We start from the raw sequence: 15,870 nt of genomic DNA, 5'->3' as shown, positions 1-15,870 counted from the left end.
CAAATACAAAAAAACAAATTAAATTAAACCATACTATAAATATTATGAAATATTAAGAAATAAAATACAATTAAAAACATATTGTTACATTAAATACAAATGTTACAATAACAAATAATGAAACCTATTTTTAAAAAAATACTATTAATTAAGACTATTAATACTATTAATACTATTGCAGAATATTTAAAGACTTAAATTACACTCCCTCCAAAAGTTTGGGAACACCTGCAGGTTTGGGAACATACATCAAAGATAGACTCTGGAACATATTATTTCATATTTATTATTATTATTAGAATATTTATTAAATTTATTATTATTTTAAATATTGTTGTTATTACTATTATTATCATTATTAACAGCCATCACTTTATTTAAATTTTGAGTACATCTAATTCATGGCAATATTTATCAAATACTTGTGTTGTCATGATGATAACAGTTTTAATGTACACTATTGTTGTTTTACCGTGAAACACAGAAGAGCATGAAAATGTTTGTCTGAAAAGTAAACAAGAATAAATGATAGTTGCACAAATCTGCAAAACAAATCTCCTGTCTGCAATGGCAAACTAAAAAGACACAATATCTACAATGAAGCCACAAAGTGTTAGATGGATGAACTGTAGCTAGCACTGCAAAACAAGGTGAGAAGGCAACACTGTCACACTGAAAGCTTTTTACCTTCCAGCCCATAGGAGGCGGTAGAGGCATTGAGGACATCAGCTAAGTGTAGAGAACAGGTCAAATCAAACAGAACAGACAGGAAGGGAGTTTAAGAACAAATTATTAACTTAAAAGAAGGAGTAAAACACAATAACAAACACAAAGGGGGACAGAATAGTAGTGTATTAAAGCATTTTTTACCATCTGATAGAGACTCATAGTCATAGTCGTACTCGTCTTCGTCCTCGTCATCTTCTTCATTCGCGTGGCTTCCAGGCGAGGCACCCCCTGGTGACCCGCTGCTGGCCTGGGCCTGCAGGTGGGCCAGCTGGTGAGCCTGAAAAAAAGAGAAAAAAAATGAGTGAATTGTGAGATTATGACATCTAACTCATTTATACATTAAAATAAAAGACGACTCCACCTTCTGCTTGAGAATGTCTACCGGTGCCTGGTGGGCTTTCAGCTTCTTGTTTTTCAGCAGGATTCTCCCACGTAGCTGCATCGGCGATGGCAGGTGAGGGTCGTCGCTGAAGTCGCTCTCAAAGAGGAAGCGTGTCACAAGGCGTTCCCCAAATACCGTCTAAGAAAGTCAGTTTAACACAGACATGTTTCATAGAAGTATGGACATTTTCGCCCCAGGAGATCATGTAAAGTCAATTTATCTGTTCCAGGGTCAAACTGTTGCCATCATAAAGCCTTCAGTAAGTATACAAAGAAGGATTAAGCAATAATTATTTACAAGTGTAAAAATAAGTGAATCCACATAATATTAGCACATAATCTTGCGAGACTTTATAAGCATTTTTCTTTTTCTTTGTGTTTTATGTGATGTCACCACGGAAGAGTAGCCGAGATGTCAAAGAGGAAAAGTGTGATGATAACCATAGAAATGTAAATACAAATTTGGGCTTTTTATTGTTTTTTTTTCCCCCATGGGCTGCAGGTTGCCCATCCTTGTCATTAATAAGGATTCCAGATAGTATGATTCTAGTGGTTAACTTACACTTATATGACTGTCGATATGATATATGAATGTAAGAATGTTAAACTAATTTACATACAAATTTAATAAAAAATTGAAAACTATTTTTCAAAAACAAAATAAAAAGTGAAAAATATATTTTAAAAAAACAAAACAAAATGAAAAAAAATGCTAAAACAATTGATCACTATTTTTTCCAAGGAGATATTGAGGGCGGCATAAACATTTTTAAATAAAGTCAAATAAAAAAGTTAAAATGAAAAAAAAAATATAGAAACAATGGATCAACCAGATCAACCAGTATTCGCTAATTCTATTTGAGAGGAGACTGGGGGCACGAAAAAATTATGTAACAAAGTAAATAAATAAAAAACAATAAAACATAACAAACATAAAAAATAAAACAAAACAAAAACAGATACAACCAGTAATCGCCAATAATGTTACTCAAGAGGAGACTCATGACAGCAACACAATGTAGAGTAAAACAGTATTGTGCTATTTTTTTGCCATATTTTTTCCGGAAAATGTAAAATATTTTGGTGCATTTTTGTACAGTATTTTAAGATTGTACTACTATAGGAGAACTGTAACATTCTGTAAACACAGAACATAAACAAGTTCAAGTGAGCCCCAAGAGTTGTGCTGTGTACATGAAAAAGTTCTATGTCCATCACATCAGTCCCTGGGGAAGGATCAGAGTGCTGGGAGGGCTTAGCTAGATGAAAGCATGCGGGCATTCCAGCATATACACTATCTGTCCAGTAGATTTTTGTGTGTGTGTGTGTGTGTGTGTGTGTGTGTGTGTTCCTGTGTGTTATAAAAAATACACAGCCTGAGGATTAGAGCGACTGTGGCATTGCTAAATAAAATGCCAACATTTGGTCAAGGGAAGAAAACTTGTACATTTTCTCAGGGAAAACATCAGAGACTAAAGTAAAAGTTCCTGTAGACTGCGTACACTATAATCTTTTCTTACCTTAAATATGTCGGCCATCTTGCGTTGCTGCGGCAATGAGCAGTGGTTTTCTATGGACAGGATGACCGGCATGTCGGAGTTGACGAATGCAGACCGGTTAATGGCTTCCACCACATCCTGGGATCACATGACTTTTTTTTTAGTATCAAGCCTCTAACTAACACAGGAACTACTGCAAAAAGTCACAAAATCCTCTATAAGGGGGACCGCTGTGCTGTTTTTATGAATGCATCACAAAAATGCTCATCAAAAATCCAAAAATATGGCAGGGGCGCGCTGCTTTTTTGAGGACTTATTGCAAAAACGCTTGGCAACGATCCTCTAAATGTCACTCCCAAGTTCTGAACTAAACTCGCGGGCCACCAGTTGAGAAGCAGTGATCTGCTACTTTTTCTTCCTCACCTTGAAAGGTATTTTGGTGGTGAGAGTGTGTCCATGATAGATGACGGGCATGCCGTCATCTCCATCCCAACAGTCCAGTTCCACACTCCTACATCCTTGCAGCAGCACCTTGTAGGACGGTAACAACAGAACAAAATAAGTACTGTGCGTCCAATGTGGGAGACGTCTTCTGTTATTCCACTGACCTGACTGTAAAGCTCCACAGAGGACTCTCCTTTGAGCTGGTGTCCAGTCAGGTAAGTATTGTGAGAAGATTCAATGTAGTAGTAGGACAGGGGGTACTGGAGCTCCTCTGGGTTTATCAGAGATTCCTCGTTACGAGAGGCAAAGTTCTCTTTGTCCATGAGGTACCTGGTCAACGAGAAGGACCATCATTTGTACACATTCTGTAGTGTGGATACTGACACAAGACACTGTACCTTGCAAAGCCTTCGAAGGACATCCACCCATTCTGCCTCATGTTTGATGAAGGCTCAAACGTCTGCAACACAAATCCATTCATCAGCGTTATTGATCACCATGTTCCTTCCTTTTGTCTGAGGTTTCCTACATCCTCATCCCATTCATTTTTCTCTGGGACTTCCTGATCAATAGCCCACAATTCCTCATCCCATTCTACAGTATACCACCATCCATCCATGCATCTTCTATGCCGCTTATCCTCACTAGTGTCGCGGGTATGCTGGAGCCTATCCCAGCTGACCTCGGGCGAGAGGCGTCGTACACCCTGAACTGGTCGCCAGCCAATCACGGGCACATACACACAATCATTCACACTCTCATTCATAACTATGGACAATTTAGAGTCTCCAATTAACCTAACATGCATGTTTTTGGAATGTGGGAAGAAGCCGGAGTGCCCGGAGAAAACCCACGCACGCATGGGGAGAACATGCCCAACGTAGATCCGAACCGCCGTCTATACCACCACATCTATCCAAATAAACAGTCAAACAGTCAAAGGTCTCTGAGGTTCTAAAAACCAAAGTTATTAATTCATTGATTTATGATTTTTTTCATTTATCATGTTATTATTTCTTATATTTATTTATCATGTTTATTTTATGGATATTGATTTCAATATTCGAGGGGCTTTTTATCACTTATTTTTGCATTTCCTTTAATATTTATATATTATATATTAATTTTATTATATTTATTATATTTACTTTTTTTGGGCTCTTTTGGGACACAATTTTTATAAACATTTTATATTTGTTTATTTATGCACCTTTACAATAAATATTTATTTATTTATACATACATTTTTGTATTTTTAATTTATTTATTACGTGTATTTTGTAGATATTAATTTGCAGTTATTGTTCGGCTTTTTTGAAACACTAGTTTTCAGGACTTAACTGATTCAGACATACATTTTTATTTTATTTTTGCATTATTTTAAATATTTCATCTACATTATTTTTACAATTTTGGGGTTGCTGTTTACAGTACTTATTTTTGTATTTTTTTATTCATTAATTGATTGATTTTTGTTATTCATTAATTGATTTATGCATACGTTTCTACAAACCCTTGTATGCATTATATCTTTTATTTACTAATTAAGTTTATTTTGTGGGTGTTAAATTTGATCATGAATAGTTCATTAAAACCCATAGGATGGACCTCTGTCGTGGAAAAACGTTTTAAAGTTTTACTGTTTTTACATTAAGCTGTGGTTATTAAAGGCCACAGTTTGACCCTGGAACAGATTATTTCCATGATCTCCTATGCAAAATTTGTTTACCTGTACAATTGCTCACCTGTATAATGCTGAGAATCTCATCGTAGCTCAGGTGCTCCCTTTGGCAGTTGACCAGGAAGTCGTTGAGCTGAGGAATGGCCAATCCCAGCACACCCAGCGATGCGCTCTCCACGCCCGTCCCGTTGGTCACGATGCTGGCGGCAGCGATGGCATCTGAGATCTGCTTCTGGTTGTTGGACATCTGCTGTCTTGTGCGGATGAAGAGATCCAAGTCGGAGCCATTGCGAGTTAGAAGGTCTAGAGAGGAGGGAGGAAGGAAGGAGATATAGGATTAGGATTTATGATGCTTGCTATTTAGTTAGTGAGTCAGTACCAAGGTCTGGTTGTAACCCCACGTCTCTATCATCGATCTTCAGCCTGGTGTAGAGAGGAGCCGACTCAGGAGTAGATCGACTGCAGGGGACGGCGTATGTGTCGAAAAGCTCCTTCAGGTCCTTCCTGCTCCGAATACTGGCGGGAAAAAAACACAGTCAATATGTAATTACGCAAAAATTATTGTGAAATTGATAAATTATTATTTATAAAGATATCTGTAGTCACCCAAATATAAGACAACCTGATTACAGGACGACCCCTCTTTTTAAATACATAAAAGAAAATAAAACACCAAATTACTATTTGTAGAATATTGAATAACATTTGTCATATATATTGGATTGACCCGAAGATAAGATGACTCGTTTTTTTCAGACATTTTTTTCTTATTATCTTTATTTATAAATATAAACATACAAAAATAATATTTTTAAGATTTATCTGATATTTATATTTTCAATTACTTTATACTTTATACTTGAATTATATTTGTTACTTTTCACATCGCTTGTAGTAGCATAATATATTTTACAGTTGTGATAATTGACAAAAGGAAGAAATAGATACAAAATGTGAACTAAATGTCTACCTGAATGACTTGAAGAGCTCCACAAACTCGATGAAGCTCATGGTGCTGTCAGAGATCATGAGGTTCTGGAAGCCTTTGAAACATCCTTTGCCACGACCATGCCACGACCTGCTGCTCCACGCCCTTCAATCCAGAAATATCACATTTCAATAAAACCCAATCTAAAACCACAACTATTTACTGTGATCATACCCTGGCTGTGCCTTGGAAGTCCCTGAGAGAACTGGAGAGGATTGTGGATGGGACTGGTAGGAGCTTGCCATGCTGGAGGATGAGGAGGAAGAAGAGGAAGAGGCCAGCAGTCCTGGACTTCCTTTAGAGGACAGGGAGAACGGCCCTGGGAAGCTGTCGTCTGTGGAGGGTGAAGATGATTGATGGAGGTTTTCAAAAGACAGCACATATCACTCGCATTCTAATTTGTAACCTGGATCTTCTTGGTCTATGCTGTCTGACTCTGGTCCGTTCCGATACAGTCCCTCTTTACAGCTGCGTGTTTTCCTGGACACCATCTCATCATCAGTGGCATCCCCACTGTCCCCCTGTGTCCATATTAAACTTAATATGCTAAATAAATAACTCGCAGAATGTGGATATTAAAATACTGACCCTGACAAGAGCCTTCTTCTTCTTTTTGGCCTTGTCATTGATGCCCAGAGGACTGTTTTTGGGGGCTGCAGATTTTTCACCTCCACTTGCTCCCATGTTCCACCTTCGCCCACCAAAGAGCTCAATAGCCTGAGCTAGCGTCGGCCCCTCATATCGACCCTCCTCCTGGCAGACATAGACATAAAGAAAGATAGGATTAAATAGACTGTATAAGATATCATTTATATACACATAATTGCATGAATATATATTTTATACCTGATACAGACTGACATATTGTCTCCTGAGCCACTGCAGCCTTTGATCCGGAAACTTCTTCAGCTTCCTGGTGGCATTCACCAACTCTGACAGACCCTTGTACAGTATTTGTGTGGTGTGGTTGGGGGCTACAAAGTGCAGCAATCTGTTGGAAGTTATTACAAAAATATGAAGTGAAGTGAATTACAGCAAGTACAGTGAAATAAAATACAATAACACAACACAACATAAAATAAAGTATTACAAGAAAGTACAGTGAAATAAACTAAAGTAACACATCATACAGTAACAAAACACAGGGTAAAGTAATGCAATGAAAAGCAATGCGACCTAAAGCAATGAAGCATAATGTAATGCAGCGCAGTGTAGCACAACACAGAATAACACAACACCTGACCTGTTGTCAGTGGTATTGAGTCCATAGAGGAGGCTGAGGGCGTTCTCCTCCACCGTCATCTGGCTCAGTTTGTTCTGCAAGCACACGGCATGGACGTCCACTCCCTGGTGACCCAGGAACACGGCCTGCAAGTTCAAACACACAAACTGAACCTCGATGTCTTGTTGATGACACACACACAAACCACGTGCAGTATACTAGACAGAGTGAACACACGGCAGCACACCTTCACCACAGCGAGGTCTAGCAGGCCTTCAGCCAGTCCTGCTACCACAGCCTGACCCAGTCCAAGCGGTTGCTCCATGGGGGAGATCCCGCCACTCTGAGGCTTACCTAACATTTACCAACATTTATAATATGTTTGTCACAGGAAATTGACGTTATATGTACATTTACAACCAGTTAAACACAGCCAGTGTTGATCACTAAACATAATGGAAAAGACACATAGCTTGTCAATATGTTTATAGCCTCCATGATCATTTCACAGATAATTAGAACATCTTATATCACCCCAAGTGAGCGTGGTGTTGTCAGGCTGGAGTCTCAGCAGACAACGGGCGGTCAGGTGGCCTTCCTGGTCATAGTGGATGACTGTTGCTCCTTGCAGCAGGAACTGGTGAACATCTGGTTGTAGCGACAACACATACCTTAAAAAAAATACAATGATGGAACTGTGTGTCAGGTTTGCACTGCATGTGTTTGGATAGAGGTCAAGCTTATATTTGTAATACTTGTGTGACTTGAGATTTTTTCCCTTCTTGTTTCCTACCAGGGAATGAGCTCAGTGCCGTGGCAAAAGGCTCTGTGTGTCTCCTCTGTCCCTTGAAACTCCATCTCGTTAGCTGCAGGCTCCGATGAGAGGTCGCCTTCAGAGTCTGACAGATCCCCCACTATGAACCTGAAGATAGAACAGAGAAATGATGGAGGTTGATGCATCACTTCAACTTGCCACTGTGCTCAGCTAGGCCTGTCACGATAACGAATTTTGCTGGATGATTATTACAATTACAAATTATTCCAGATAAACGATATTACTGTCAACATCATTTTGAGATCATTTTTTCATGAATGGAATGATAATATACAGTATGTGTGTAAGATTGTCAAAATTATTTTGAGACTATTTTTTCATGAATATAATAATAATATATGGCATAAGTAGACCATATCAAAAGCAATAAACTTATAAAATTACAAAAATTGAATAAATCAAACAACCCCAGTGAAAACAAAATTGACTAAGCCTATTTTAGCAAAAATTGCACTTAAATAAAATCAATCACAATTTTGAATTGAATTGATTTTGAATCAGTGCCACTTTCGTTATTTAATAAAAAAAAAAAAAAAACTAAAAAAAACATCGGAAGTTCACATAGTGAGACAATGCAGACGTCGGCTCATTTGCATATACACTTCCTTGAGTCACTTCACAACATTGTGAGCGGGATACGCTGAATACATTTCATGAGGTGTAACGTTTTGTCGTTTTGACATATTCAAGCACATGTTTTGGATGCAGCAAAAAGGCGTTCGGTGCACAAAGAGGTGTTATACTTCCGGAATCACTAAAATGTAAGTTCCACCATTTGTATTATTTATTTCATTGTCTTTGCGTTTTATACAATAACAGGCACCAAAAAAGTATTCGATCGTGTAGCACACGACACACACATCGAGCAAGAAGTGCACTCGCTAGCGCATAGCACGCCTCTCCTCACTGGGACAAAGAAACTGAATGACTGACAGAAGGGTTCACTCACTCCGTGCATTCTGCTATAGAACCAACACGCCCAGGTGTTGGCACAGAGTGAACCTCTTGTAATCCAGCCTGAGAGAAGGAAAACAAAACACGCATGCACATGCCACTTTATCAAGGCCAGCAAAATTATGGAGTTGTTTTTTTTTTTTATCGTGCGCTTACTTGATTTATTGATTATCGTGACAGGCCTAAGCTCAGCTAAAACTACTGCTAGCAAGTATTCTGATCTTTTTTTTTTTTTATATATTTTGCTTTATTTAGCGACACAAAAGAGGTAAAACCCATTCCCTCCATGAGAATGCAGCACTTAAAGGAGACTGATCAGGGCTACAGCCAAACGTAGGGAATGCATACAGGCACATGGAGTGTACACACACATTATGGAATTCTATTCAGAGCAGTTAGATCACGCTGCAATCTAAATTTTCCACAAGAATTTTATTTTGTTTTTCTCTTAAAATTACGGCTTTTTACCAGACTAGGGCTAGCTACCTAGTCAGACTAGCGTTTGTCCCACCTATTCACTGAGCATGAACTGATGAAGCCTGCTCATGAGAGGTGAAACATCTTCTTAGACAACCTGAACAGTCCAGTTGCATTCGAATCAATGCCCTGAGAATACAATGACCTAGATATATTCACAGGGTGACTTTTTTTCCTCATATAATTATAATTAGCAAATGAATGGATGGATTGTAATATTACACTTTTTCCAATAAAATCATCACATTTTTTTATATCATATTATGTTTTTTTCCCCCCTTGTACTATTGCACTTTTTCCTCAAACAATTAAGATTTGTTTCTTGTAGCATTACACTTTTTACCTGTAAAATAATGCCTTATTCTTTTATAATAATACACATTTTATAATACTACACACAGAACAATTCAGACTTTTTCTGTGGCAACATTACACTTTTTTTCCCAATAAAAATATAGAAGCATGGCCGGACATTGTAAGGAGCGCACACAGGCAAGTGGAGTGCATAGGCACATGGAGTTTAATTCACAGCAGTTAGATCAGACTGTAACCTATTTTTTCCACCTTAAGTGTGAGTCTTAATCAGGTTTTAAATAATTCATGTTTCTAATGGTTGTTATACCATAAATTCTGGTGTATAAGCCGCTACTTTTTCTCAAACTTTGAACCCTGCGACTTATAGATAGATGCGGCTAATTTATGGCTAAAAACTACATTTCCGGTGATGCTTTGTGTGGTCATGTTCTAATCTTGTGACATCCCCTATTCTTCAAAACTAGTACTAATCGTTTAAATATGTATTTCGGAAAACGCTTTTACTAAAATAGTCTATCATAAGTAAAAAAAAAAAAACCTTCAGGAAACAGCCAAGAAATGCAAAGAAGCCACCATTCTCAGTGTTTGCTAACCGTCTGCTCTCGTTGAATGGAGCCGGTTATGCATGCACACACTCCAGTTTACAGCGAGCACAATTTATACTAAAATCAAATGTAAAACAATGTAGGATTTGGATTATTCAATCAATAGCATAAATATACCGCCAAGAATGCAAAGCCTGTTATGTTGAATGAAAACAACAACAACAAAAAAGGAAATACTGATACCATATTAAAAAAAAATTAAATGCCGTGTTGTTCACTTGGATAAAGTTGATATTTATCAATCTAACACTGATTGCCAAAATATAGTCGCCTGGATGTAGATGTGGTCTTCTTCTTCTTTGTGTTTATGGTGTTGCGGGTCGCAACCAACGTCTAGGTGCATATCGCCACCTACTGTACCAGAATGTAGACGCAGTACCCGGATGTAGATACGGTCTTCTTCTTCTTCTTGCTTATGGCGGGTTGCAATCATTGCAACGTTTAGGTGTATACCGTCACCTACTGTACCTACTGAATGTAGACGCGTCTTCCATCACAGAAAATACACAAAGAAATGGATATGATGCCACTTTCAAGTTAAAAGCGATGGATTTGGCTGTCATAGAAGGAACTATGCAACTTTTGCACAAGTCTGTGTATAATCTCCTTACAGTGTGGAGCAGAAAAAAACACTATTGTAAGCAATTTTTTGTGACACCCGTATTTTGTCGCACTAAGGGATGTGCTGTTATTTTGAAGGCCGGAAGTATTGGTGTTGTGTGTTAAGGTCAATTGACGTGCCTTCTACAGCGCCGGCTCCTGTCCTTTCGTCCATGCTCCACTCCCACAACATCCCTCAATCGCTCGGTTACACTATCTTCTACAGATTTCGCAAGGGTGGGACTTTGATGCTGTTCAATTCTGACACGGACGAGGAAGACTTTCGTGGTTTTAGTTCCCAAGAGGATGGCGATGAATGGCTTTTCTGGTAGGCTACTACTGTTATCTATACTATTCGGCACTGTTTGGCAAGCACTACTTGGGGAAAAACATTTTTAAAAGTTTACATAATCTTTCAGTGTAACGTCTTTCTGTACACTAAATATCACTTTTTACGACGTGCACACCTGCAGCTTATTCACCGGTGCGACTTATACTGTATATGAACAAATCTGTTTTTGTCACTCTAAATTTAGTGGGTGCGGCTTATACACCGGTGCAGCTTATACACTGGAATTTACGGTATGTCACGTCACCCTATGTAACCAACAACAACTGGAATATCTCAGCAGGGATGCAAGTGAGCTGAAGGCGAAGACAAAATGCATCAAAATGCATTAACTGCAACGTGGAAACAACAGCAGCTGAGTGAGAACGCATCATGCGCCACGACAAATGGATCCAAGAGCATGCCAATATTAGCCACCAAGGTTCATAAACTCTGAAGCTCTACAGTCATAAACCCCACTTACGAGACATTTTTGGATTCTTGGGACATCCTAAATGATTGGGAGCTGGAATGGGACAAAGGAAAAAGAGCAGAAGGACCTCTTAGTGTTATCCCATGCTTTAACATAAAACAATAACTCAAGAGTCAAAGAAAAAACAGTCCGCAAGCACAGAAGATAATCCAGGTTTCCTTTACACAAACACCACCAAGCCAGGCTATGTCCAAATTCCAGCTGTTGTAATCGTCTATGTGCCATCAGTGCATTGAAAAGGACCAGAGCTTCTTCCTTCTTCCTGCCCTGACAACCTGCTATCGTTATTCTCTTTGACACCAGAACATCATCTTTTCTCGCAAACCAACTGCAAATCCTTGGGCCAAAGCACTTCACGCATTACACTGTGAAAAGAGCCTGAGGTCTAACATCATTTATTTCCTCATGTAGTGGCTGGGAAGATCTGTTTACTCAACTGCAGAGACTTCCAGGCATTTATCAAGAGGAACACTTCTGACATCCAATCATTCTTTTGTTTTTCCACAGCATCCCAAATGTGGTGCACTTAAACTCCAGCTTCAGCTTTACAGATACCATGTCTACTGTACATTATGCCTTTAAAGAATTCAAATACTAACTGATAGCGGCAGCGGTCCCTGAGGGAGTTGTTTCTGGATGTCGGAGCCAGCCCACAAGAAGACTGAGGGCAGGTGGAGGCTTCATCAGGATCCTCCGCCTCCAAACTGCGATTGCATGATCTGGGAAGCAGGACGGGAGAATGAAACGTTAATAATATGATTGAACAAATAAGTAAAGTTTGCTGCGTACCTGATAATCTGCAGGATGTTGTTGACTGTGGTTTCTTTCTCTGGCACGTGAAGACCGTCTGGGCCAGCACGAGACAAAAAGTTGTGCTGTCCGCTGTAGTCGGACACAAACTGGAAAAGCAAGGGAGGTCATTTATGAATTTGCTAACTGATTGTGTGTATGGTGTGTACCTCTATTGTGTCTTCTGTGTTATCCACAGGTGGTTTGAGGCTGATGATGCTTGCGGTGCCATCTAATGCATCACTCAGCTCCTTCAGGAACACCCCACAGAAAGGTACCACCTACATTTGGACAGGTTGAAATAAGTACTAAAAAGACTAAAAATATTTTAAAAAATTGCATCCACTCACTTTGCATCCTGGGATATTGAGCGCTCTGGTTACGACCTTCTTGTACTCCGAGGAAGACTCGTGCTGTGCCATTGCATCCTTCAGGCTTCTCATGGTTTCGATGTCGGACTGGTCCATGAACTGCCACATCTTCAGCACTTTGCGAGATCTGTCAGAGGACAAAGCACAACATTAGGCACATTTAATGGCAAGACAACAACAACAACAACAACAACAACAATTTGCATAATGTGTACAACCTGAGTCCTGCCAGGAACTCCATGACACCGTTGTAGTTCCCCATGTTCCAACAGCACTTAGCCACATGGACCAGATAAGAGAACACTTCCCTCTTCTCTTCCATAGAACTAGCAGTCAGGACTAGCCATGTCACCCATGAACTCACCTGTATACACAGTGTAGACATGCAAATATAAGACCACACACACTCTTCGGGTGCATTCACACTTGCTTCTAAATCGTGCATTAGAGCCCCATGAATGTATGCAATACATACATACATACAATGCCTGTCATAGGCATGTATCTATTACTGCTAATAAAACTGCCAAGCCCACCACTGGCTCACTTCAAAACACACACACGCACGCACGCACGCACGCACGCACACACACACACATACTGTATACAAAAGCAGTGTTTCATATGAGACTACCAATAAATGTAACACATAACAAAACCCCCCGAGCATGAACAATGACACACTAACATACACATAAATCATCATACAGAAATATAGAAGAAATAAACCTGGACTGATTCATATAGTTAAGTAGAATGCATTCAGGCTTATTTTAGGTTTCACATTCACCCCCTTTCCCAATATGACTGATGGCACGTGCAGCCGATGCACAGCAAGTGTTAAAAGGTCGGGAATGTTTTGTACGGCCAATTTCTTCTTTTTGCATTTTGAAGGTCTACATAGAACCTCCTTAAGATCCAACAGTAAAAAATGTAAATTATTTACATTTTTCAACTGGTCTTATAATTTTGATCAGGAGTGTATATACACTATAGGGCAGAGGTGGGCAAACTTCCTGACTCGCGGGCCGCATTGAGTTAACAAAATTGGCTGGGCGGCCAGACTATATATTTGATACACGCACACTAGTTCAAGCTTAGAATTCTAACAGTCCACCTGGAATTATTTGTCATATCTTATCTGTAAAAGTGTCATACAATCTGCTATATGTGCTTGTGTCCTTTTTTTTCCCAGGAGCACTTTAACCATCAGACCACATCTAATAACAAAATTTAATTTTTTTTTTTTTTTTTTACTGACATCTGGAATATACATGAATAAATGATGTGTGATAGACAGTACAACATGAACTATGAACAATTAAACATTGACTATTACAGAGTATGTGAACATCACTATTTTTTTACTTCCCAGACAGCGCAGTGTGTACGTTAAGTTGTGTGTCACAAAGTTGTTGACTTGTGTTTGTTTGGCACCATGGGTGAGGTAGTTGTCTGGATCGCTGCATGTGAAAAGCTATTTACAATATCAAAATGTTGTCTCAGATTGACTGATTCTGACTACTTGCAAGTCATGTTGCCAGCTTGTATGTTAGAAATTTAAATTAAATACTTTAGAAGCAACTGGCGGGCTGGATTCGAATGCTTGGCGGGCCGGATGTAGCCTCCGGTCCGTAGTTTGCCCACCCCTGCTATAAGGTATAGTGTATATACACTATAGAGTGTAGTATGTAAATTGTTTTAATTCACTCATTTTTCCAGTTGAGCCGGATTGAATTCGGATTGTGTTCTCACTACAACCGAACTGCACTAGTGCTAGTATGGAAGCAGTTCAAAGCTATCTAGAATAATATGATTTGTGTTTGCACCTGAACATGAATTATATTCAGACCTAAAATATGCTCGTGTGAAAGCACCCTTAAGCATAAAATATTAGTTATAATATACTTATATAGTTAATATTAGTAAACTCAGTGTAAGGTTAGGGGTTTGAGTTAGGGCTGCTGAGTCTTACATGTCTTCCTGAAAGTCGCCTTGACACAGGATCAAGATATAGCGTTTACCTATGGCCTCATAAAATGCTATGTGTGCTTTCTGAGAAGTGAGCCACAGTCTGCGTCTGTAACTTCCCAGCCTCTGCAGTGTGAAACACAGTACTTGTTCACTGTTTTTTTGCAGCGATGACATAAGGATAAGCCCTTTCACCAGCTGGCTAGCGTTACTGTCGCCCTCTAAACCATTCTGACCAACTGGGACGCGGTTTGTGGGAACTATCCCGGATGAAGGCATCAGACAGGAGTTGGCATCTCTTCCATATATTCCATAAAGTGAAAGGGTGCACATAGAGATTGAATTGACTGGAGACGATAAGGTGACACAAGTACACACATACACACACATAAACAGCTTGCATTAGCTACACTTTGCGCCCATCTGCCTTTGATGTTTGTGTATTGCCGCCTGTGCATGTGTTATTAGCTCAACTATGAGGGTCAGCTTCTCCTTGATGCACATTACATAACCACTGATGACAAACTTGAACCATGAGCACAATGTGAGCATATCAGGGCCAAACACTGCAGCCGGGGTCCAAACTATAAACCCTTATAACAACAATACTATAATAAGTTGCAAAACTACACTTCCATGTTACACATCTGAATAGAAAAGCAAAGAGGTCATGTATCTAAACATGAATCTTTTGCTCTCATTAGCCACATGATTGTTATTCTCTTGCATAACATAACCAATGTTGTAATAACAGTAAGGAGCAAACTGCCCAGCCAGCATTAATGCAGCTGATTGAGTCCATTGTAAACAACAGCAAGTGTAACGCGCATGAGTTTCACACAACCAGCTGATTAGCAACATTTTAAAGCGCATTAAGAGGTAGATAATGGTGCTTATTTGCTTTTGGAGACCATGCACGCAGCCACTATAGAAGACTCTGCAGTTAATTAAATAGAGGGGTTAATAGGAACATTTAGGGTAAACCCAGCTTTACTGTTATCATTAGTATAGTATCATTTCAAGTTGGCTTATTGTCAGCCATATTGTGCTGAGAAGCCTAACGCAAGTACTTTTGTAGCAAAAAAGGGCATTAACCATATTTCTCTTCTTTCTCATTAATGGTACACTTGAATGCTTGTGAAGACCATAAAATAAGGCCAGTAAGTTAATCCTTTAGATGTTCACTGA

At 39.2% G+C, this 15,870-nt stretch overlaps 1 protein-coding gene across 7 annotated transcripts in view; it reads right to left on the bottom strand.

Annotated features, from left to right (window-relative positions):
- Positions 1-15,870, bottom strand: part of plce1 (phospholipase C, epsilon 1) — an 85,735-nt gene that overhangs the window by 11,411 nt on the left and 58,454 nt on the right. For 4 of the 7 annotated variants that reach the window (XM_054767321.1, XM_054767322.1, XM_054767323.1 and 1 more), the window contains 24 exons: positions 12,930-13,075; positions 12,691-12,838; positions 12,511-12,621; positions 12,341-12,450; positions 12,151-12,270; positions 11,543-11,584; positions 7,738-7,866; positions 7,479-7,615; positions 7,192-7,298; positions 6,966-7,090; positions 6,569-6,713; positions 6,311-6,475; positions 6,129-6,243; positions 5,897-6,056; positions 5,705-5,827; positions 5,114-5,250; positions 4,799-5,037; positions 3,452-3,513; positions 3,218-3,383; positions 3,033-3,140; positions 2,631-2,747; positions 1,091-1,249; positions 871-1,006; positions 688-729 (listed from right to left, as the gene is read on the bottom strand). In XM_054767321.1, coding sequence (XP_054623296.1) covers positions 688-729; positions 871-1,006; positions 1,091-1,249; positions 2,631-2,747; positions 3,033-3,140; positions 3,218-3,383; positions 3,452-3,513; positions 4,799-5,037; positions 5,114-5,250; positions 5,705-5,827; positions 5,897-6,056; positions 6,129-6,243; positions 6,311-6,475; positions 6,569-6,713; positions 6,966-7,090; positions 7,192-7,298; positions 7,479-7,615; positions 7,738-7,866; positions 11,543-11,584; positions 12,151-12,270; positions 12,341-12,450; positions 12,511-12,621; positions 12,691-12,838; positions 12,930-13,075 — 3,049 coding nt within the window. The remainder of the gene's footprint in view (positions 1-687; positions 730-870; positions 1,007-1,090; positions 1,250-2,630; positions 2,748-3,032; positions 3,141-3,217; positions 3,384-3,451; positions 3,514-4,798; positions 5,038-5,113; positions 5,251-5,704; positions 5,828-5,896; positions 6,057-6,128; positions 6,244-6,310; positions 6,476-6,568; positions 6,714-6,965; positions 7,091-7,191; positions 7,299-7,478; positions 7,616-7,737; positions 7,867-11,542; positions 11,585-12,150; positions 12,271-12,340; positions 12,451-12,510; positions 12,622-12,690; positions 12,839-12,929; positions 13,076-15,870) is intronic. The other 3 variants (XM_054767320.1, XM_054767318.1, XM_054767324.1) reach the window with 3 other exon arrangements.

The sequence above is a fragment of the Dunckerocampus dactyliophorus genome, chromosome 2 (genome assembly GCF_027744805.1).
Source record: "Dunckerocampus dactyliophorus isolate RoL2022-P2 chromosome 2, RoL_Ddac_1.1, whole genome shotgun sequence".
Lineage (NCBI taxonomy): Eukaryota > Metazoa > Chordata > Actinopteri > Syngnathiformes > Syngnathidae > Dunckerocampus > Dunckerocampus dactyliophorus.
This window is presented reverse-complemented; position numbering and strand designations above follow the sequence as displayed.